This window comes from Battus philenor, unplaced genomic scaffold, assembly GCF_028537555.1.
Source record: "Battus philenor isolate CCGP_79_NKW_IND1 unplaced genomic scaffold, ilBatPhil1.0.hap1 SCAF_23, whole genome shotgun sequence".
NCBI lineage: Eukaryota > Metazoa > Arthropoda > Insecta > Lepidoptera > Papilionidae > Battus > Battus philenor.
Window position 1 is genome coordinate 6,905,001 of NW_027181686.1, and position 25,457 is coordinate 6,930,457.

Here is a 25,457-nt window from a genome sequence, read left to right on the forward strand (position 1 = left end):
CACAATTGACAAAATTTAACTGGCAATGGACAAGATACATTATTGTTCTAAACACGTATTCTTAGTTTTTCATAATTGCCAATCGTATTAATTATTAATCATATTTAAATCAAATGGTTGATTTTAGATTTATATTATTCATTTTATTTCAAAAGTTCTTAATGAAGTTAGTTTCCTACAGCAATGCCTAACAAAGAAATAGGAAAGTTGTAATCTGAGAAAGACAGTTCTAAACTACTAATTGAAGGCTGTGCGATCGAAAGTTGTCCAGGTTTTTATCTGAACTTAAAACTTAAAATAAAACCAAATAACGGTATAGAAATAGCATTATCTATAGCAATAATAAATCTCTTTACAGAGATCTGTTAAGTAATGAGAAGATGTGAAGTAATGATTAAAATATATTTATAATGCATAGTTCCCGACAAAATAAACGTTACTGTTACAATCTCAGTCACCAGAGACTCATAATAAACTTTATATTAATACTTAATTTCAAAAAAGAAAAGGACTTCAAGGGAGTCCTATGGGCATCTATTGACTGACGAATGAATGAATGATTGAAGTCAAAGGCATAGGATTAAACATGCTGTTGATGGATATAGTTATGATCCTGCTAAACGGCAACCTAAACGCAAATAATTTTACTTTTAAGTTATTTTTGGGTGGAAGGTAGTCGAGGGCTATCAAATGATGTATACAAAAATTTAAGTTATAGTTTTTTATACATTTATTGTTAAACACTTTGGTAATAGTACTTTATTAGCATTTTCATTTAATTAATACGTCCAAATTTAATTGAAAAATTTAAAATAGGTTTTCAATTTGAATCAAAATTGAATGAAAAGGGACGACGCATCTTTGTTTACTCTTTTCAACTCATTCTTAGATGACAGCAGAGTACAGAGAGACGTTGCTGTTGTTATTAATTCCATTGACTACATCGAAGTTTTGGTTGCCTCTTTATTCCGAGAAATAAATTATATTAGTACAACACGGTTGAATATTTTAGAAAATGCTTCCTCTATTTCACTCTCAATTCACTTCTTACTTACCATTCCTTTAATTAAAGACGCAACTATTCCACATTACCACTAAAGTGTCGAACATTTTACTCCAAGGGGAGGGAAATAACACCTGGTTATTTGGGCTAAGGAATTTCAATTTTAGCTGTCGACTAACGTTTCCGCTCGAGATTGTAAAAGTCGTGATGTCAATAAAATTCTTTAACAGTGTTTGTAAAAGTTCACTCACTCGCTCGCTCGCGTATTTGAATGGGGGATAAAAATGATACCAGCAACTGATTACTTTTATATTGCTTAGTCATCAGGACATTCCTTTGCTGCTGGATGGAATGCTGGAAGAAAAACTTTAAAATACCAATAAAATAAAATAAACATTTCGTAGGTCACGCTTGCGATACCAGGGATACAATCTTATATAAATAAAACAAAAAAACAACAGGGTCACATGTGAAATTTTACAAAATTAAGTTGTCAACTGGCCACATCGATCATACGATCGATGTAATATCACTTAAATATTTTTGGAACTGTGTTAAAAATAGACTAAAGAAATAATCGAAAGGATTCAAAATTTGTGAAACTTGATTAACTTTTTTGATATTATAATGCAAATCTTATATTATATATTTCCTTGCCACAGTTAGCCATCGACGATCTTGTTAAGGTTGTCAGGGGAAGACCTATGTGGACTTCCTATGACTATGTTGAAAAGTTAAATTATTTTAAAGCAACTTCCCACACGATCATTTTATTCTGATTTTAATAACAAAAACCTAAATAAACGCTTGACTTAGACAATTTATCAACTTTGATAATTATTATATTTTACTTAATATCAAAATATCGTAAAACAATTCTTAAATAAAGACATTATGATTGAACTTACCTTTATAAAGCGGCACAGAAAAGTTTGAATTCCATTGTAAAGTTTATTCAAAACACAAAAATTAATCTTCCTTAACACCGTTAGCTTTGTAAGCCGAGAAAACTTTATGGGAAAACTTTTGTACTCATGAAACGCAAAAGACCTGTTCAAATTTTTAAGCGTGTACCAGCGGTGTGCTTAATCAAAGTTGCTACTATAATAATAATAAATGTAAGTCAGCGTGACCGGACAATAAAAGGGCGTAATTGTTAATAAAAATATTGTTCGGTAGCCACGTATTTAATATACTTTATTAGGCAAAAAATTAAATTATGTTTATGCTGTTCAGTAAAAAGTTGTTTCACCGAGTGATTCAAACAATATTAGACTTTAGCATTAAAGTTCTGCTTAATGTACAACAAATTAAGAATTAGGTAATTGTTTGGAAGTGCATGTTTTCGTTTTTTAAATCACTCGGCATTGACTATTTTGACACATATTGACTATTAGCTTCATAACAATTTCAGCTAAAGATCTACCACCGATAGACAAAGGTTTCCACCATTTATTGTATTAGTTGTTAGTAATTTGTAATGTATATATAAATGTATTAAAAACAAAACAACGTAGATATTTTTCTTCTCTTGGACCCCAAGATTAAGTACGTACGAAAAGAATTGAGAATAATAGAGAGATATTTTAAGGATGTCATTAAAATCAAACATGTGTTAAAAAACTCACGGAGCTTAGCAGATCAACAAATTTAAGTATTAGGTCTACCTCTCATAGTAAAAGATCTAAATGAGTGCATGCTACAAGGTGTTAAGACCCTTGATACAGGCCGTTTCAAAGCTGTGTTATTGGAAATATACAAGAAAGCCTTCCTTCCTTCAAGGGCAACTTCAAACAATGGATTAATTGAAATAATAATTATAAATGAAATATCAAGATTTCGTTAAACTAAATTTAGATTAAGCTTTTGTTTCATGATCCCATCAAAGACAATTTGTGAGTACAATAAACACATGTTTCGTCTGTTAATTTTTATTAACAATGGCTTTTACGAGTACAGCTTTACGTCAGTTTTTTTCTTAAGTATATACTCAAATATATTTTACAAAAAAAAGTATTATTAAAATGCAAAGTTTTAAATTTTAAATAACCCTATAAAATGTAACTATTATCGCATATCTTTTACACTTTATTCCGTGTAAACGTTTTTCTTCGTTTTTCTAAAAGAAATGAAGTTCGTTCACATAAATCTGATTTTATCGCATATCGGCACGTTTTAGATCATTTATATGCTAACATAGTGGACGATTCCCATCGCTTATAATATATCAGACATTTTCAATATTAATTTTTGTTACAAGTAACGCATTCAAATATTAACGTTGTGTATTGGAACAATAATTAAAATAATTATAAAAATGTGATTACTAAATTAAAAAACAAAAACTGAACAGTCTTTTTTCATTAGATTTGAGGTTTTAAATGCTAAAATAACATTGACGTCACCTGGTGCTCGATCCGGTGGTGCTCGATTCTCGTCGCCTGCTGTCAAAAGTTTCAAAATAGCAGCACTTTTGGTTAATTTACAATTCTTCAACTGAGAGAAATTTTATGAGACAACTTTTCCATAGACTATTAGGAAGAAAGGATTGTTATTTAAGGGTTGGATAGTTAATTTTATTTCACTTTGCATATATATTTTAAAAACGTGTATCGTCTAGTACATTTTTTATCTTCTCAAACTTTGTAAAATTTATCCCTAATTTAAATCAGATTTAAAACGTGAGTACTAATTATAGGCAAATTTTTTACTATAATCTTTAAGTAAAATACGGAAAAAATTATTTGCAATCACGTACTAGAGCATTTCAAAATAACTAATAAATTATTCCATAGCCAACAATTTGGATGTGTAAAGGAAATATATCTGTGCAAGTGTAAGTTTGTTAAAATTTATATATCAAGCATGGGTGGATCCACATCATGCTGTAGGTATTGTTTACGACCTTTTGAAAACGAGCAAATATAAACATTGCGAATGAAAGATAACGCTCTTACGTTGTCATATTCAATTAATGAATTAAAAATTGTACAATTGAATAAATCAAACTCTCCGGGATCTGTAGCCAAGATGGCCGTACTGCAGATTACAATATTGGAACTTTTATTATTTTTAATATGCATAAACGACTTTCCATTCTTAACCTAAAATGTTTACGAGTTTGCACTGTTCGCAAATGATACGTATCTTTTATTTTGTATAATAAGCGAATAGTTTTGACGACGTGGACAATGTTTTTTTTGTAAATATTGGTTTGATTTACGGGTCATAACTTAGTCTAAAATTCTTAAAAAACTAAATGTATAAAATCGTCCTTACAGGAATTTGTTAGATACCTCTAAACTATGTATACTCTACAGTTTACTTGGATATCACTATCGATTCTAAACTTCAATGGAGCCTTCACATTGAGTCTGTAGGCAGGCTTAATACGCAGCTTATGCAATTACAAAGATGAAATGTTACTCTGATATTGATGCAGTTAGGATAGTGTATTTAAGTTATATCCGCAGAATTATGTTCTATGGATTGATATATTGCGGTCAAGGTGCGGATATTGAGAATAAATTCTTATTTTTTCTTATGAGACTAGTTTAATAAAATTTATTACGTTATATATTTCATGTTATATAATATAATATTCTTTTCCTTCTTGTTGTTTTTTTTTTCGTGCAATTTACAGCTTAGTGAAAAAGGTATGAAAAATATTTTAACTATGTATCAGAAAAACTCCAATTCACAGTATAGTTAATAACTTTATTCCACTTATTTAATACTCTTATCAGCTAACTAGCATAGTTTCCACTGGACAACTTATTACCTCGATGGTTATCGAACGACTGACCAAGCTCCCGACTCAATTATCAAAACGCTGTTTCAACCCCACCGCTCTCAATCTTTTTACTGGAAGTTGTCACAAAAGAGTGACGGGGTCGAGTGGTGTTGCCATTAAAGAAAAATAACCTTTCATAAAGTTATTACATATGGCGTCACAATATATTTATGATAACATTTTATACGATGACAATAGTCAGATATTGCGAGCTTTGCCTCCCGTATTACTGACTTATTACTCGTACTTACTCGAGAGGCAAGCCCGACACCCTCCCTATCGCCCCATCGGCTCACGAGCAACCAAAACCCACCAAACCCCAAACCCGGTCCCCTTCGCCTGCCGAGGAACTTAAAGCCCTCGCGCTATTCCTAGCCTACCTCTACATTGGCTATTGACCTCGACGAGTTTTGCAACCTTGTCGCAAAAATCCGCAAAGCCTCGGAGAGGCCCTAGTCTCTTCCGACCGCCGAATAGTCCTCGCTTCGTGCTACATCCCACTCACTACACTATACACCTACACGGTTATAGTTCTCCGCGTGTGGACGTCTTCGTCGTAACTGAGGTATGATCCCTCATCCTAATCCCAATTTTTGGTCCGTGGACCTCTGTTTCCACGGGCTCAATTTCGATGAAACTGTACAAAGTCTAGACCGGCTAGCAGCACAACTTCTAATACATCAAATATATATAAATATATATATATATATATATATATATATATATATATATATATATATATATATATATATATATATGTGATGTAATAGTTATAATATAATAACAAAGGGAATGCCCATAATGTATTTACGAAGCACCGTGAGAAACTCGCTGTACCAAAATTTCGACTGCAAAAAATATTTAATTCATTAACGGAATTTAATTTTCCGTTAACATTTCGAAAAAGGTTATTACACTTATATTTATTAAATTCAAAATTCATATTAAAAGTAAATTGTCGAAAAAGGATGTTATACAATAAACGAAAATTTTAATGGCAATTACGTTGTTGGATTACTTTCGTTTAATTAAGATTGTATCGGACAAACTGTGTGTGCATTGTACCTTATTATTAAATATGTTTTTGTGGAATTTTATCCTTATTCTTTACAACCATAACACCTTACGAAGCAGAGTAGGGTCAAAAACAAAGAACACAAAAATTTTAACGATCAATAACAGTCTGGTTTCAATATCGATGACATTAACTTCATCTTTTATCTTCTTACTGTCATAATTGTCATTATGTTAGCAGATAGACACATAGAGCAAGGATCTTTGGGGGAGGTTGCCAAAGACCGCCACAATATGCTCATAGTTCCATGCAGTATAAGACCGAGTATATTGCGCTGTCTGAGTCTAGCTACTTCCATAGATTATATTGTCCACCTAGATGGACTCCCATCCGCACCAAGTCTCCCGGCTTAGAGTTACCATTTGGAAACCTGTCGGCCCCAATAGCCGTCGGTCGCACTAGTGATGTACCCCCACTGCCAATTCAGACAACCAATTCTTCGAGCTGCGTCATCGGCCTTGGTTCTTATGCTCGCTTATTTTATTCACTATCGACAACAGGTTTTACTAAATTTACTCAACTATACTTTTGATACTTGTGGTGTAACATAATATTGTATTATTATATAATTAAACTTTACTTAATAATACTGTATTATGTTCCCAAAATGGAAAGTTAATTTTGTATAAACCTTATTTATCATGATGGCAGGTTTATTATTATTATTATATTATCTATTTGGAATTATCTATTAATTATTTTTTAAATGTATAGATACAAGTGATGACTGAATTTGCATACTTTGAGTAATTATGAAACTAGTACTCACAGGCGGTGCAAATAACGCGAAAAGAAAAAAATTTGCGTGGGCAGGTTGAAATAAACGAGAATGCCAAGATATCTATAGAACAGTGTTGTAATTGATTCTCACATCTGTTAATATACTTGTAACAAGAGTTAGTGCTTATTAACGTGAGAGAATAAGTATGTAGCTAAGACATAGGATAAACATATATAAATACATTGTAAATGCATGCAGCCATGTTAGTATTAGGAACGTGGTTCTGTTGCAATTGGAGACAGAGCTCCAGGGATTTTAAGCTTAACTAAGATATACGTGGTGTCGTTGAACTTGCATTAAAACTAAGATTAATTGAAATTTCGGTCTAGTTAATTTTTTTTATATTTATGTTATCGATATAATAAGTTGGGGAAAAAGTTTCTTTACGCTTAGTATAAAATTCGAAATATTTTTTAAAAAGAATATTAACATTGATCTATAATATATACGAGTAGGTGACGTTTTGTTCGATGGCTATTTGCCATTATATAAAAAGTGATATCAAGCCTTTGCTGTAGACATTTGGGACTTCTTTGATCAGAAATTTTGAATCTGAAGGTGCAAGGTCAGGGCTATATGGTCAATGCATTAACATCTCTAAGTCAACCTCTCTTAATTTTCGCTGGGTGGTCCTCTGTTATCATAATAAAAAAACCACACTTTTTCTATTGCATTATTATTTTCAACTTTTTGCTTTAATCACATTTGTTGGCATCAGAGATCCTAATCGATAGTTCAGCCAGGCAGTAGGAGGTTTATAGGCGACTTCCTTCAATTCCCACCATGCACACAGAGGACTACTTTATTACAGTTAATACAAGTTTATACATATTTTTTTTTGGGGAAAGTTCTTTTCTTTTTCTTTATCAAGTTCTGGTCTGTCAATATCCAAGCCGCCTATTATAATTGAACGTAAGTATACTTTTAAAAAACATGTTTTGAATTTTCAAACAAAATGCGAAGAAACTTTTCCCCCAACCTATTATATATTAAAAAAAACGAAACGATGCCGGAGTTTTTTAAAACGTTTTTTCAAGACTGTAAATTGCACAAATGGCTTTTTTTTTCTAAAAAAAATATTAGAAGAAAAAAATATTCTTAAGTGTATAACATAATAATTTTATTAAACTAGTCTCATAAGAAATAAGAATTTATTCTCAATATCCGCACCTTTACCTCTATTTATCAATCCATGTAACATAATTCTGTGGAAATAACTTGAATACACTATCCTAACTGCATCAATATCAGAGTAACATTTCATCTTCCTAACGGCATAAGCTGCGTATTAAGCCTGTCTACAGACTCAATGTGAGGGCTCCATTGAAGTTTAGAATCGATAGTGATATCAAGGTAAACTGTACTCGTAGAGTATACATAGTTTAGAACATGTTATATATTTGAGAGATATTTAAAACATTCCTGTAAGAACAATTTTATACATAAAGTTTTTTTAAGAATTTAGGACTAAGTCGTGACCCGTAAATAAAATCAATATTTACGAAAAAACATTGTCCACGTCGTCAAAACTATTCGCTTAATATATAAAATGAAAGATACGTGTCATTTGCGAACAGTGTAATCTCGCAAAAGCTTTGGGTTAAGAATGGCAAGTACTTTATGAATATTAAAAATAATAAAAGCTCAAATATGCTGCCTGCCTGCAATTTGCCTATTTTTGATACAGATCCTGGAGAGTTAGATTGTTTCATTATGTAATGTTATAATTTACATACTAATACGTCAACATGGACTCAATTAAATGCTTTTAAAAGAACGCAAAAAATACAGACACCATCATTTGAATCCTCCCATGCTTGATATATATATATTAACAAAGTAATATTCGCACTGATTATAATTTTCCATTTATAACTGTAAATTGTTGGTTATGGAATAAATTATTACAGTTGAAGTGCTGTAGTAACTGATAGAATATGATTTTTTAAATATTTCACTTTACGACGATAGTAAATAAATTAGTGTATAATTAGAGCACACAATTTTGTTGCCCGACTTAAATAGGGAATTAATTTCACAATGTTTGAGAAGATAAGGAACTTGCAAGTAAAAAATAAATTTATGAATATAACTGCGAAAATTGAAACTGTTGAAATCTATTAAAATAAAATTAATCACTCAACTGTTAAATAATATTTCTCCCTTCCTTACAGTCTATGGAAAAGTTGTCTCGTAAAATTTCCTTCAGTTGAAGAATTGTAAATTAACCAAAAGTGCTACTACTTTGAAACTTTTGATGGCAGGCGACGAGGATCGAGCCAGGTGACGTCAATGTTATTGTAGCATTTAAACTCTTAAAGCTAATAAAAAAACGGTTCCTTTATTCTTTTTCAATTAAATATTCCCTGTTTTTTTAATAATTTTAATAATTGTTTCAAACTACAATATTAAAAAACTGAATGCGCTCCTTTTAACTAAAACTAATATTGAAAATGTCAAAAATATAATAAGCAATGGGAACCGTCCACTATGTTAGCATATAAATGATCTAAAACGTGCCGATATGCGATAAAATGAGATTTATGTGAACGAACTTCATTTCTTTAGAAAAACCTTTTCTTTGTTTTATAGAATAAAGTGTAAAAGATGTATGATAATAATAATATTTTATATGCTAATTTATAAATAAAACTTTGCATCTAAATGATATATTTATGTACAAAAGGTATTGGAGTACATTCTAAAATTGACTTAAAGCTGTATTCTATAAAGCTATTGTAAATAAAAATTAATAGTCGAAAAATGTATTTATCGTGCTCACTAACAATCTTTGATAGCATTATGAAATAAAAGTCAAATTTAATTTAAAAGCTAGATGTTTTAATCATAATAATCATTTCAATTTATGGACATTCATTGTTTGGAATTATAAGGATTTTATTAAACATCATCATTTGAGCCGAAAGTCCTCTGAAGGACAAAGGCCTTCTCGTAGTTTTCTAATAACACCGCTTGAAAGCAGCCTGTATCTAGTATCGTCAGACTATTTACACTGAGGGGTATATGACTACCTAATATTTTCAATAGGACGGGTTAGAAGCAGCTTGCATCCAGCACCTACCGATAACCTTAACAAGGTCTTCTGTCCACTTTGTGAGTAGACAACCTTCGCTGTGTTTGCCGGTTCGTGGTCTCCACTTCTGAACCCTAAGGCCCCACAGCCATCTATTCTGCATACTATGAGGTCTGTTCATTGACACTTAAATTTTCCAATCCGCTTAGCTATACCAGTTATTTCACATATGCTTCATTATAATTGCACCCTTGATAATCTCTCTATTAGTATTTCCACTACTGACAACGATGTCAACGTGGCGCCAGATGGTATGTAAGGCTTTGAGAATTTACTATTAATATATAAAGCATTTTTAAAATCACGTGTAAAAGACATAGTATTTTACGAAAATCAAAAGAAAATTAGAATAGAAATTTAATCACATAAAAGTATTCAACTAAAATGGCGCATTTTCAACATTGCAATTAATGTTAAATAAATAAATGTTCTGAGTAAATTCTTTAGCTTTAATAAGGTAGACAAAATTATTTTGAACATGAAATTTATATGTCAATAAAGTTTTCCAGAAGCCCGTCTTAAAGTTTTAATGTTTGGGATGCTGAAATTAGACTTAGACTTAGATATAGATTAGGTTTAGATTTTAAGCGACCAAAGGACATTTGTGAATCTTCCATTTAGAGGCCAGGTGACGTCAACGGCCTATGATGAATCCATAGTTCATCTATTAACAATTAAATGCATGACTTTTATTTATACTTTTCAAAAATAAATATCTAGCATATAAGTACACTACAAAGCAGCGAAAAGTAGAAAAAATATGTAACATTTTTTATACATATGTTGCAGATATACAAAAATATGCATTTACTTTTAAATGTAGTATATATTTACGCTTAAATGGTTGCGGTTTTTGATCATTATGCATTTAAGGGTTAAAGAATTGTCTCGGTATGTAAGGATTGTTTCCGACTATCTCAAGAAATCAAGTGTCATTTTCGATAGTACGAAAAACAGTTTGAAGTAAGAAGGGGACAGGGTAAATGTGAAGCTTCCAGATATCATGCGCTAATAACCCAACTGGCTAACATTATACTTATTCATTTACATAATTATCAAATTGTAGAATTATTTTAAGGGATTACTTTTAGATTAAATTCTAAAACTTTCTTAAGAGAATGTTTCATTATGCGACAGGTGATTCCGAGAAATTCTCCAACGAATCTAAAATTTTGAAGTCGTTGCCTTGTTCAAGGAGAATTGATTAATTACAAGACGATTAAAAATATTTGACATCGAATTTGCTCTTCTTTGTTAAAAAAAAGTATTAGAAATTTAATTATCAAAACGCATGGATGATTTAAAACTGTTGTTATTGCACAAAAAACTTAAAAGGAATACTAAAAGAGCGAGCTTATATAATACTGGCGATACATACATAAGAAATTGCTTATGTGATAATTTAAGCTATTTGTTTAATTTAAATTTTAAAGTATTTAAAGTGTAATGGCCAAAGTGATGATACTTTGTTCTTGTTTTGTACTTTGTTCTGTATCTTGTTTCACTCGTAGGATGTCCTTTGCTGTACATATGCCTCCCGTATACATTGCCAATAGAACTTCGTCTATATTACTTTATTAGAAATATCTATTCATTTATTATTCGACATTTTTCCCACAATTATTGAGTACTTGTTTTTGTAGCGTAAATAATAGTGAAAATGACATAAGTTGCATAAACACTCTTTAGAAGGGTTAAAATTTATAAATAACCTTTTTTAGTTCTCTACAGGCCAAGCATTTGACGGTCTACCGTGTTGTATACATGCTTGCTAACTACTAAGTAATAAAAATGTAATTAAAAATTGCTAGTGATTGATTCAAAATCTGTTTCATTTAAAACTTCTTTGAACTTTTAACTAAAAATCAAGATTTTTTTGTTGAAAGTGAACAAACTACTTCTTGGCACAAAAATTTTATAAATTTGTTGGCTTAAAAGTGTGACATTCACTCGTTTTCTATGTTACTCTTTTTGCCGTAAAATGAAAAACTTTGGCGATGTTAGCACTTTAGCCGCGAAGCGGAGCTCACTGTACCGTGATATTTCCGTGACGTAAATATCTATTCTTCTAGTTTTTACGCGAATTTTCTGATTTATATCAAAAGATTTAAAATAATCACAAAGCGTTCTTAATATTTAATAATAATTTTAAATTACTGCTACAGTCATGCTCAGTTACAAGCGGACATTATGTGTGTATAGGTTAATTGGTTTTTAGTGCAAAAATATGAATATGTAGCTCAGTGTATAGCAAAGAGCTTTAAATATTTACACCTATTTACAACCACAATGTATGTATCACTCTAAAACTATTAAAATGTGGCAGGCCAAAAACTTCTAGCAGTACAAACTCTGCGGGAACAGATAGAAAACAATTATTGATTTTAATATGCAACAAATGCTTATTCTTACTTAAATTATCATTACGTTATTTATCATTTATGAATCGATTGATTTTTTTTTGGATCGAGTACCATATATTAATTAATTGACAGTAAATTAGCTCAACCTTTTAAAGCTAGGTGTACTGGGTGTTAATTTCACAATTACATAAGCCTGAATGTAAAAGTGATTGTGATAATTTTTAATCACTCAAACCAAACTAAAATGAATAAATGCATGTTTACAATATGTACTATCCCCAAGAGAAGATAGTAATTTTCTATTCTAATTTTTATGACCTAGCAACCTTTTTTCGTACTCAATATTGGGTCCTAAGAGGAGAGAAATATCTACGTTGTTCTGTTTTTAATACGAATTACTACGAACTAATAATCTATGATGAAAACCTTTTTCTATCAGTGGTAGTTCTTTGGCTGAAATTATCATATGGACTATAGTTAATGTGTGTGAAAGCAATGTAGAGTGATTTAAAAAGCAAAAACATCCACTTCTTAGCGATTACCTAATTAGTAATTTGTTATATAGTAAGCAGAACGTTAATGCTAAAGTCTAATATTGTTGGAATCACGGTAAAACGACTGTTTGCTGAACGAGCATAAACAAAACTTTAATATGTTTTGAAAATTTTAAACGGTATTGTTCCGCAAATAGCATCATTGTTTAATACAATAGTCGTGTCCTCCAACATAGTTCTTATTTCATACGGTATACAAACATTTGCATTGCTTTCATTTGAGTGTTTCGAAAAATTAAAACTACATTTATTTTGCAATTTCAGAAAGCATAGTAAGTAATTAAGTTTAATATATCATTTGATTTCTTAAAGAATATTTGAGTATTTAAAAAGTTTTATCGCAAAATTTTTCTATAGGAGAAAATTTAGGGAGTTAAAAATATTTGATAATATATTTATTCCAATATTAAATTTCAGTTTAAACGAAACATTTTTCAAAATTCCAGATTTTATTGAAAAAAATGATACCACTGGAATAGGTTAATTTTTTTGGACGCATATGCATCTCATATGTATAAGAAATGTACATAACCGAGTAGGCTGACAACTTGAAATGGCGATGGGCAAGTCACATAACGTATAAAACAGATAGCCACTGGTGCGTTAAAGTTCTGCCGTGGAGAGCAAAAGACTGATGCTTGATGTTGCAGGCGCTTCCAATCGATTCTAGTGGAAATCTATGTAGCAGACCTATGGTCTGCAGCAGGCGTCATATATCTTACACAAAGATGATGATATCGTGATATAATTGTTGTAATGCTAATCAATATTTAAACGATTTTTATTTAAGATTATATCCTTTACAGAAGTGTTTATCACAATAATTATGAGGAGATTTTTTATGAGAAAATTACACTCTGCAATTTAAATAATGCATCACAAGGCGCCACTCTGATTAAAGCAAACAAGCTTTTGCCGTCGACAAAAATTTTAAACGTTGTTTTAGATCTCTGTCATATAATTGAAAATAAATTAATTAGGTTATTTTGAGAGTTACGGTCTACGTAATAACATTTAATAAACTTTATTACATCATTAAGAAATGTGTGATGGGTGGAAGATGTGTGTGAGTTACACCAATTTAGTTAATTGTTATATACATAGCGATATTAAGCTATAAGAAAATAATTTTCTAATTTTCACGAATATATTTATAAAGAAGATCAATAGAGTAACTGCAATTTTTGTTGAGGGTAGACACATAATTCCTCGCACTGTTGTACATCAGTATTTAAAAATTTCGGACAAGGTATTTCTTCGGTTCACTGAAATTTTTTTATTAGTCTAGTTATTATTGAATTACGATTCATGTATATGCGCATATATACGCATGAAATCTAAAGGCGCGGAGCCCATAATTAAATAGCCTTTGAGACCCCTCTCTGAAGAAGGCAACTAGAAATCTGAGACGACGGATCTATGAGGCAACTCGATGTATGAGAAGAATTGTTAATTTATCAATGACTTTAACCTTAGCGGTTTCTAACAAAAATGTGATCAAGAAGCAAAAACAAATTAAGTATTTTAAACAAATACTTTTTGTTTAAAAAAAGAACAACCCTTACTAACTTCTGCGGTGAGGTTCTTAGTAGCGAACGGGGTTGTCAAATGATTCCTTTTTAAATGTAAGAATGAATAATACGTCGCGATGCAATAAGTGAATTTGCGTTTAGAAGTGCGGGTGAAAGTTTTGAAAGTCACATTTAAACGATTGATACAATAATTGTCATTTTTATGACATTATATATTTTGTGTGGCGATAATTTGAAAAATGACGGACAGAGATATAAATAATGATGGTGGTTACGCAATCAATTATTTTTTATTTTGGAATTTAAGAAAGATTTATCAAGAATTAGCTTAGAAATAGGAATATTCGTGGTAGAGGACTGCCACCTCAGAGTCCGAGCCTAAATATTTGGCCCCGGAGGTATAGTCCGAGGAGTTGTCGCTGAGCGCTATATAGCGTACTAGGGCGTCCGATAACTGCAGAAAGTCGCTCAGGAACCGAGTGTGGCGGTCCTTGGCATCCGTCTTCTACTCCACGGAGAATTTTCGTACCATTTTACGGCCAAAACAAATGATAGTCTTCATCGAAGAGGGGAGCCATAAGTGGCGCCAGGATTGCGCCATTTTTAATGTGAGCGAGCTGTGTTCGACATTTGACACTTTCCTGCTGGGCGGCAGTGGTGAAGAAGACGAGGAAGTCTAAGCAAAGCTACCTGGACGGTCCAGTCTGATTTGTACCGAACAACGGTGTTCGGAGAGAGGTTAGCCTGCGATATTGAGCGTCATAATGCGTCATTAAATCTAACTGCACTAGGAGAAGACAGAACCCTACACGGTCGTACGGCCGAGGTGTCACCCGACCCAACGACGGTGTCACAAACGTGCCCAACAGCCCTTTTTGGCTTTCGGTGGGTAAATCTTCCGGATGTTCAAGATGCCATAAACTTACATATACACTTTATCAAATATAGCCTTTGGGTGGAGGATAGGGTTATATGAGATATCTATCCATTAAAACCCCCCGGTAATCGCCCTCTGCGCTATGCGTGGGACCGTGGTATCTTTTGGTCAGGGTTCGCCACGCAGCCTTCCCTCGCGCTTTGCTATTTTAGACAGCCCGTCTAGAGATATGCGTATATAGTTCACTCTATCCCCAAAACCCTCGCGGTTTTATCACAATGGTTCTAGACCACATCGACCCATCGTCCGCCTCAGAGACGCTGAAGCTAGGGCGAGTTTAGGGCCTCCACACTAAGCACCCGCGACTCCACGCCTAGTAGCCCAAGTCTTACTTGTCTTATAGGGATAAAAACAACCCACGCGGGAGCGCCAGGAGGGAGAAACAGTGCTTAGTCACACGCGGACCACGGCCTCGCACGGGGGAGGAGAGAAACGGTGACGACGCGTGACTGGTGTCGAACGCGAAAACAAGGAGTGCAAGGAGCAGACGGATGTTGACCCAGCGAGTTGCTCGGTTGCGGCCTGCTCCTCAACTTGGCATGGACTTGGTCCGGACCGAAACAACAGGAACAGCGCAGGTTGCGACGGTGGACGAGTACTGAATATGCGATCACTGCCAGTTCTCAGGGACGGCCTGGTGACGTTCTCTTATAGAAAGAAATTGGCTGCGTCACCTGCTAAGAAAAGCGGGGAAGTCTACGGATATTTCGGACATTCCAAACGCTGAGTGCAGGAATTCCTCACACCGGGGTGCTGGATGTCTAACCTAATTGCAAGTCAGAAACAAAGGAAGCGGGAGATTCGTCCGATCACTCCAAGCGCTGAGCACGCATTGCCCGGCGCCGTACTTTCTCAGTAGAGCCTCCTAAATCCTACAAGCGGTAGGGGGTAGACCAGCACAAACAGTAGTAGTCTTTTCAGTCAACTTTCTATCATACTTTCACTTATAATAATACTTTTTCACTATCCTTTAAGTCAGGATTGAGATGAACTTAGTTATTGAATTGTTGGTAAAACAACGGCCATTTATTAACATGACAATACATTCATTGACATTATTGTTGGGTGATCATTGTAATAGTTTTCTTAATAAACATTATATAGATAGATCACGATTGATTTTTATTTTTTCCCCCACAAAGAAAGATGAAGTACTCGGGCATAAATAAATAAATATCGAATACGTAGATAGAAAAATTAAAGAGACTAAGAATGGTCAAGTAGGTCCATATTGGATAATGTTTGCTTTAATGAGTACATTGCTAAATAACTCTAACAGATGTACGCAATTAATTCACCACAGTTTGCAACTAATCTTACAACCAAAACCAATTAACTCTGCAACTCTCTTGTGACAGAACCTCTGTGCATATATATTACTTTATATGTTACGTTAAAGTCCAACGGATGTATTTAACTTTAGTTTTTAGTGGATGTTTTGTGTTTAGTATATGAATTACTTATTTTTATTTACAGATAAAATACACACTAATGTTTGTTAATGAAGCGCTACTGAAATAGATGTATACTCAAAATGTTTTTAAAAAGCACCACCATAATAATCAACTTTATTTCAGCCGCTAGAAGCCTACTGCAAGGCATATTCCATGAGCCTAAAATAACAATTTGAAAATGTTCCTTTTCGAAGTGTAGTATAAGACGGAGCATTATTTACACGCTTAACAAACAATGTGACACTTATGAATTATCCCTTTTTGTAATTTAGTATTTAGGAAATGAAACAAAAATTAGTTGTGTTTGTTTACTAAAAAAAAATACAAACGTATAATGTACACTATTTATACAAGGAACTTAGGAATTATGACTGCGTGTGTTTTGGTTCAGAGATGTCAGAAAACAAGTTGTTTTTATTTGAATTAGGCTTTGAACATACAGGCCATTAAATTGAAAACAAATTTTAAGATTTGCTTTTTAAAACATGACTTTCGTAATATGTAGTTGTCAGCCAAAGACTTAAAAATAGATTATTTTTACTACACATGAAACAAATAAAAATAAATACATATTTTAGATAGCCTGAACTGTAAAAGTTATTTAAGGTTAAATGTTTACATATATGTATGTGTATGTATAAACACCCTAAACTGCTCTGTTCTAAAGGTTGTCTGGTAGAGATCGCCTCGAAAGATAAGACGGCCACTTGTACCTCTATATCAATAGCTTCTGTTTTGGTTATTATAGGGTACAAAAAAGTGTAAATAAATAGATAAATGAAACATTTATAAATATAATTTTAAAATTTTTTGACCTTTTATCTTTCACAAAAAATATTGATAAATTAAAAAATAATTTATTATTATAATAATTTTTTTACTAATTGTACAGTAGACATTTACTTCCGTGCACACAGGTACAAAAAGTGATTATACTAAATAGCAATCATCTTCAGATTATTTATCCTTATTAAACTGCGCCCTGGTAAACATTGAGTTTTTTATTGCAAAAGTAACAAAGAATTGATTTGTAATTACTTTGACGAAAATGCCTGACGCACTCTAGTGCCGGTAAATCTACCAAAATTGGAAAACTATTTAAAAAATTAACTATTTAAAATAATTTATATATTTACAATAATAATCAGAATTACTACGTCAGTGTCAATGCCATCATAATTTTAAGTGTAAGACATCTACTACTGGAAGTACGATTCCTCCATAGATTTCTAGCAGGACCTTGTGGAAGCATAAAATACATCTTGTTAGTTTAGTCTAAAACTATTATTCGTATTTTTAACTATTTATAGTACATAACAAGTATATTGTTTATATTAACAAAAAAGTGTTAAGAACACGTACATCGTATAGTTAATCGTCGTTTCAGCCCATAGACGCCCGCTGCAAGTCATAAGCCTCCCCTTAGAGTATCTATCGCATAATATACCATAATCGCAACGCTTAGCAGGCGTTTTATGTATATTATGATACGCAGAGGACACTACTGCCCATCCTTTGGAAACTTATTTCTAAGCAGTGGTAATATTGTGTAAATTATACGAAGTGCGAATAAATTAAGATTTTATTCCGGGAATTCAACCCGTGACCTTTTATCGCAAGTCTCAGTCTTCTACCGCTGCTCAATACCACTGTATAGTTAATATTTAAATTTTATATGTTATAATTCTAAAAGATAAACTAATAAGAACACCGTGTATGAAATTAGAATGCAGTCGAGTCAGTGACCAATTTATCGTCCGATAGTTGCGATTCTATAGTCATGCAAACGACGTGTGATAGAGAACCGCCGTACGTGTGACTCTGATCGTACGTGGGAACGCTAAGAATAGCTATATACGGTATTATTGGTTTTAGATGTAAAAACTTTAAAGGAGTGATATTGCTCATTTTCTGTCACTTAATCTATGATAAACTTTATACAAAATCAATAATTTCTGAAATAACAATATTGTAAGAAACAGCGTTGAAAACATACGGATTACCACATAAACTTTCAGTATTAAAATTAATCATTGTTTACTATCTATCACTGCAAATTTTTTTACTGCGAGATGTGATTGTTCTGTTGCATTTTAATATAAACAATTAATTGACCTAACGTATTGAGCAGTAATAACTTTAGAGAGAGTTATTACTAAAAGGTTTAATCATTTTTGCTTCCATATGAATTATACATTCACCCCTTTAAAGCTAACTAATCTCATGTATAGTTATAAAAAACCATATCTCTATATATATAATATATATAACTTACATCAAGATTGTCGAAAAATGAGAAATGGATAAATTTCGATAAAAATAGAAAAACAGCACTTCTTGTTTATTCATACAAATCAATAAATTAAAGAACCCATCAAAAGTCAAAAATGTCGCGTTATATCGTCGCCTTCTGATTCACACATAAGTTTCCAGAGAATTTGGAAAAGCAATAATGACGGAGATTTACATTTCCAATAAATTTTATTTAAAACATTTTTGAGGTTATAATTATTTATTTATGTGCTTTATTAATCATTGTAATAAAATATATTTACTAATTAAATTGATGACAATAATTTACGGCTTCGATTCCTGTAGATGCGTGTTGTGCGATATAATTTTTTTTTATGAAATATTGGTAATAAAATTTACAACAATACTTACAAATAAGCACAAGTCTAATTGCAATTGATAAAACCAGACTAGCTATCGTGTGCCTAGTTATAAAGAAGTAATTAAACTGAGCAGTGTTAGCCTAGAGGACTGATACATGCAAAAGAAGGTCGTGGGTTTGATTCTCGGTATATAATTTTACATAATTCACACTGTGCATTAATTATACATAGGGTTACCACTGTAAAGAAACAAGTTTCCAAAAGTTGAAGTTCCAGAAGAAGAGAGTGATATAAGATAGGGTCTAAAAGATGTCCAGTGCACAACAAATGCCGAATAAATTTCAATTATGATTAGTGATACGTGAAGAAACTAGAATAATCGCTTTTAAAATTTAACAGCCAACGCTTACGAACTTCAATGTTCTATTTTATTACCGTTTAACCGTTATATACCGCGTTCAATTTTATTTCTATAGATATCCGATATCGTAAAGATTCGCTGAGAATTGTGTAACTGGACGGACGTATTGCCCGAGTTTATTTTATAGATTGAATAAAATGTTATTTAATAAAGTGTTATTTACACAAGGATACTATAAATGATTCACTAAGTTTTAAATAATACTTTCCTTCGAATTTAATCTTAAATAATTACCGTAATAGTATAAAAAATGTTTTGAAATGATCGATTTGTGTTTAATGAACATTTATAATTAACAAAGTTAATACTTGCATATATTTAAATTTTATTTTAAAAAAGTATAAAAATGGACTTTTCATTAAAAAAAACACCAGCGCCGCCAAAATTTCATTCTAACTATATACGTTCCTTCAATATTTCTATGAAGCCATATCAATTGTCTGGAGATTATATGTACAAGTTCAATTATATAGGCTCCAAATTCTGCTACTACGTAAAAGAAAGCAAATAGTGATTTTAAGAGGAACATATATATGACCGCTTTGGCAAGCATAGCGTCAGACGACTATCCACAAATCGATGGACGACCTTGTTGAAGTCATCGGAAGACGCTTAATACAGACGGTTTCTAATCAATCTTACTGGAAATCTATGGTGGAGGCTCATACCCAACAGTGGACATCATATGGCTAGAAACGCTATGATGACGATATTTGTGAAACCAATTTTTATCTGTTTTACGACGAGGTAATATTATTTCATACTTTCTTCTGCAAATAGCCTAAAAAAAGATTATGTCAGAACATGATGTTTTTGTCGCACTTCATTCTCCTTTTTCCGCCATCTTGAATCGTGAACACAAAAGGCAATCTATAAAACATCTTTCCTTGTCCAAAAAATTATTTTGAATTAATTTCAATAACCTTTTTTATAATGGTCTATTAGGTCTTTGGTTCAACAAGCGAATCATTTTGGAAAAGGGCTTGAGCTACGAGGCAAAAGGGCCAGAGTAATTGAGGAAAATAAAACTAATCCATCAAGATAATGAAACCAGAGGTTGTAGAAGTCGAAACAACTAACTAGAATCTATCTGATATCGAAATAAAAGGATATGCGGACAAGAACTTAGCACGTGGAGAAAGATGGGGTTCGAGGCCAAGACATATAAATGGGTATGTACTATTTAATGGAATCAGGCGTAAAAAGGACTAATATTTAGCCACTTCCGCACATGCAGTTGTAGTCGTGCAACAACGTCGTCAACAGTCACAGACTCTGTATTCTGTGGAGTCTGTGTTTGGCACTGATTGGTGTAACATAACCCCTGAAGATGCCCCTTGGAGGGGTGAAACACGTGTTGAGTGATTTGACTGTGGCAGTTGTGTAATTCGCGTTGTTTGCCGCATTCGCATTTATCAGCGGGCTGGCGGGCGGTGTACTCTGTTACTGGGTATATACTACTGTGTTAGTGCGATGAAAAATATTAATTTTCTTTGTCATCATGATTTCAGCCGCTGGACGTAGACTTCCCTTTTAGATTTCTAACAGGACTATTGGAAATCGGTCGACGTCTATCGAGGATCTTAATCTGTTCATCTGTCCACCTATCTAATCTTAAGTTCTTTTAAGTTATGTAGAAAAGTATAGCCAAACATAATTACATTTAAAATTAAATCCTTACCACAATGCCTGACGAATTTGATCATATACACCTGTATATTAATTATACAATACACGTGCGTTAATTAGAGTTATTAGAACCATGTTATGATAGTCGCAGCGGTGCGTGTCACGAATCGTACTAAACTATTTATCACGTATGTACCCAATACCACCTCGACAATACGTACATTGTAGATTACTTGAAACAATTAAATTAAGCAATTGGGAGTACTTATAATAAATCCCTTGAGCTTATTATATTCTATTCGTGATGTAATAATATATAATTATAATTGATATAAGCAACAAAGATTTATACAAAGAATATTGAATTAAAACAACAAATTTCATAATTACAAAACCGTCTACAAGAGCAAACATCATTGTAATTTTTAACTTGATAACATAGCTTCCTTGATTTACTTAAACCACAGTTTCACATAGACGATTTTAGTCTGGTTGTCGTAAAAAATAGAGGTAAAGGAACAAAAATGGAAGATCACAAATCTGACGGGCGGAGTCTGTGAGGATGGTGATGGTACTGGACATAGACGTAGAGACTTGTAGAGTTCGAGGCGAATTCGTAGAATCGTCGACTAAGGTTTTTCAGAAAGGCGCGACCTTTAGCAATAAAGATAAATCATAAGTTGAGGTCGCGGTGTTACTGGATGCGAGCGGTGCAAGACCGATCACCTTGGCAATCTGTGATGGAGGACCATCCCTTGGTGATGATGATCAATCTAATACAGAGAAAATGTACATATGATGTCTTGAAAATTGAAGAATAATATTAATGGTATAAAACAAAGTTAAACGTATTGTCTCCAGGTTTGTTGTTGTCATATTAAAAAAAAGTTAATTTTTATCATATTTTATCGGTTATGTAACGGTTTTCGAATTAAAAACATATTTTTATAGGAATTCACTTCGTGAATCCTAATTTTTTCTCCTATTAAACCATGTTCTGAAATCTTGTGTGTCCGATTTTTTATACACTGTTCCTGATTTTCTTTCATAATCATAAATCAACAATTCCTTCATAAATCTTTTATATAATGACCCCATAAAAAGTATTTTGTAATTAATTTACTACAATACTCTTTAATTTTACCTTTTTTATATTTTATGACAATTACCGTTGAAGATTTAAAACTGTAAAGAAGACTTATAATAAAAATAATTAAAGTTTAACAAATTGGTTGTTTGTGCTTATTAATAACGACGCAAGGACGGCTTAAAGGAAGAGAGACTTATCCTGTAGATCTCTGAAGGCGTTGTTACCTAGTTAAATTTATATCAGATTCTCCGGAATTGTCTGTATTGGGAGTAGGGAGTAATCACCTCAATTATGCTAATGTGGACAACAAAAATCACATCTCACAAAACACTACGGCATCTATTTCTCTGTCATATATATTTGTCTATGTTATTATCACAGTAAAGATAACAAAAATTCAATATTGTGTAGAATACCTAGTTAATTCACCACGAAATCTAATTGAATTTACAACTAAATTATCTATGTTAATATTTACGCTACTGAAACACGCCCAACTTGCGGTCGTACGTGCTTTTCTGTATTATCAGGTAAATGTTCTGAATACAAATTTTATAAAAGTAATGTGAAGATATTTTTATTATAAACACCATTATATTCACATAATGTTTTTCACTTAATTATTTTTCTTAGAACTGTGAATATATTTTTGACCGATATATAAAAATTAGAGCCTTAAGGTTCTATAGTGGAAATCAGTACCGGCCATCGCATGGTGCCTGATGAAACGATACGTTTTTCCATTCGATTCCCGAAAAGATGCGTTTTTTTTATTAAAATCTACATGTTTCGTAACATGAACTAGTAGTTATAATTTTAAAATATTGTTCGTAGCAGAGTGAGCATAGTAAGAGTGAAGATATCGCTTATATAAGCTAACGTTTGAGTTATAGGAGCACTGTTTAATTAAAATAGTGTGATTGTCGTTGCTTTAATTTATAATAATTATAAAATAAGTTATTTTAGAGCGACGTTATTGTGAGAGTAAATATTTTTAACTCATCTAACCTTTTATTATTTCAGTCACAAAACGTGTGGGTAGAGTCAATATCCATTTGAATATAGGCTCTCCCCACACATGTTCAAAAAAAAGCCTTTAATACCTAAAAATATATAACTATAAACTAAACAAAAACTATGACGGGTTAAAAGCAACGAGGCACACGTTCAAAGAGCCTCAATTTACAATGTATCTTGTTATTTTAAACTAGGAAGAACATAATGATATCTAGTTAGAAGTAAAACAGTATCTTTGGTTTGTACATTATAACTCTTGAAATATATTCTTTGTAGACTGACCTTTAAAGAAATGTATCGATAGGAAAATCATTAAAATGTATTTGCTTTGTATCGTAGTTTCCTTTTGCGATATCTTTTGCAAAGTTAATGTTTATTTTCTACTTTTATGTTGTCTCTCGCTACAGGTCTCTTTGGCAAACTCACAGTCGTTCAACGAGTTACGGTAAGGCCTGTGCTCGGTATTTTTCTTACGGGATCAAATTAGGAACGAAAAGATCCCTAGAAGAATGGAAGTAATCGATAGCTCAGCAAATTATCAAGTTGTACTAGAAGCGGTCTAGTCATATAGTGCAAATTTCAGAAGTGGTGACCACAGAACAGCAAGCGTAGCATAGGATATCCACTCACAAGGTGTAATGACGTAATTTAATTACTAAATTATTATTTATTTATGATGTATTAATTATTTAGAATGTTTTTTCTAAATAGCTAAATAATTAATGATTCAAATCAACAATTTAAACTCGAGTTATAAGTCAAGATGACCTTGTTAGGGTCTTCGTAAAGCGCTGGAAAAAAGCCGTTTCCAAGTACAGTCATTTGTAATAAATAGGGGAGGTCTTCATCTAGCAGTGGACGTCTTACAGATGAAATGATGATATTTTTGAACTTATGTAGTAAATTTTTTTAAATTAATTTTGTGATTTATGGAACCTGGTTAATAATAGCGAGGAATTGTTTATATTCGGAATGTAATACAATAAATAGGTCTGCATATATTTTACTACCAGACCACTAAAAAAATCTTTAGATATATTTCGAAAATATTCATTCATTAGTTAAGTAACAAAACAATTCACGTTTTACCAATATATCCATAAAAACACATTTTCTATTTCACAACAATGGAATTAAAACAAATTTTAATCCCCTTTGTTAATATTTACTAGAAGTAAAACATGTCTAGACTGCGGTCGTACGTGCTTTACTTAACTGTTAGACGGTTTGAATGATCTAAAATGTGCTGCATACGAAACGAATAATAATTTATTAAATAAAGAATACTGTAAACAAATATTGGACGTTTTAAAATCATGGGTATTTGAATATTTCAAATTAATTCATTTATTTTTTATTTTAGTAACAGTTTACACCCAATGTAGTGTATGACTGATGTATGCCACTATATTAAGTGCAATTAATTAATATTTTACTATATTATATTTAGTATGTAAAATATAAGCGGCCTCCGTGCGCTTCATTCTCCTCTTATCGGTGAATTTTGTTTAGTAGACCATCGTTTCTTTCATCGTTTGATACTTTGTACATAGCGTAACTATTTAAATCATGTTGTAAATTTATATAGTATGCGTTTATACAATAGAAGCTCTCCACCTGCTTCTCCGACTGGACCGCATTGCCTTTTGATGTCTACTACGCAAAAGGAATATTTCCACCAAATTTCAAGTTGCTAAGCCTTATGCTTTCAGAGGCATCGTGATTAGTCAGGTCATAGTTTTAAATGTCTCGCGTTCTTAGGTGGAAATCTTTATATGATAAATGTAATAGCCGTTTTGATTATAAAATGATCCGTGTACTTAAAGATGTTAAAAATTAAACATTATTTAATATTAATTAGCTGAATTACATTTTATTGCTTGTTTTTTAGTGCGAGTATAAAAGTAGTATAAAAGTAAGCAATACGTACATTGTTCGGACTCCTGGCGGAAGTCGGGGCATCGAATAAATAACAGGCAAATAAAACTAGTGCCTCTAATAGGACAACTAGATACGCCGGTGTTTTACTAAAAATAAAAACTTGTTCGGTTGTACTTTTTTACGTATTTTATCGAAACAAACTACTTCGAATTTCGAAA

At 32.2% G+C, this 25,457-nt stretch overlaps 1 protein-coding gene across 1 annotated transcript in view; it reads left to right on the plus strand.

The window, feature by feature from the left end:
• Window positions 1-25,457, plus strand: part of LOC137924381 (apyrase-like) — a 62,269-nt gene that overhangs the window by 32,893 nt on the left and 3,919 nt on the right. The window contains exon 13 of the mRNA XM_068767776.1: window positions 14,987-15,084. Within this exon, the coding sequence (XP_068623877.1) occupies window positions 14,987-15,084 (98 nt within the window). The remainder of the gene's footprint in view (window positions 1-14,986; window positions 15,085-25,457) is intronic.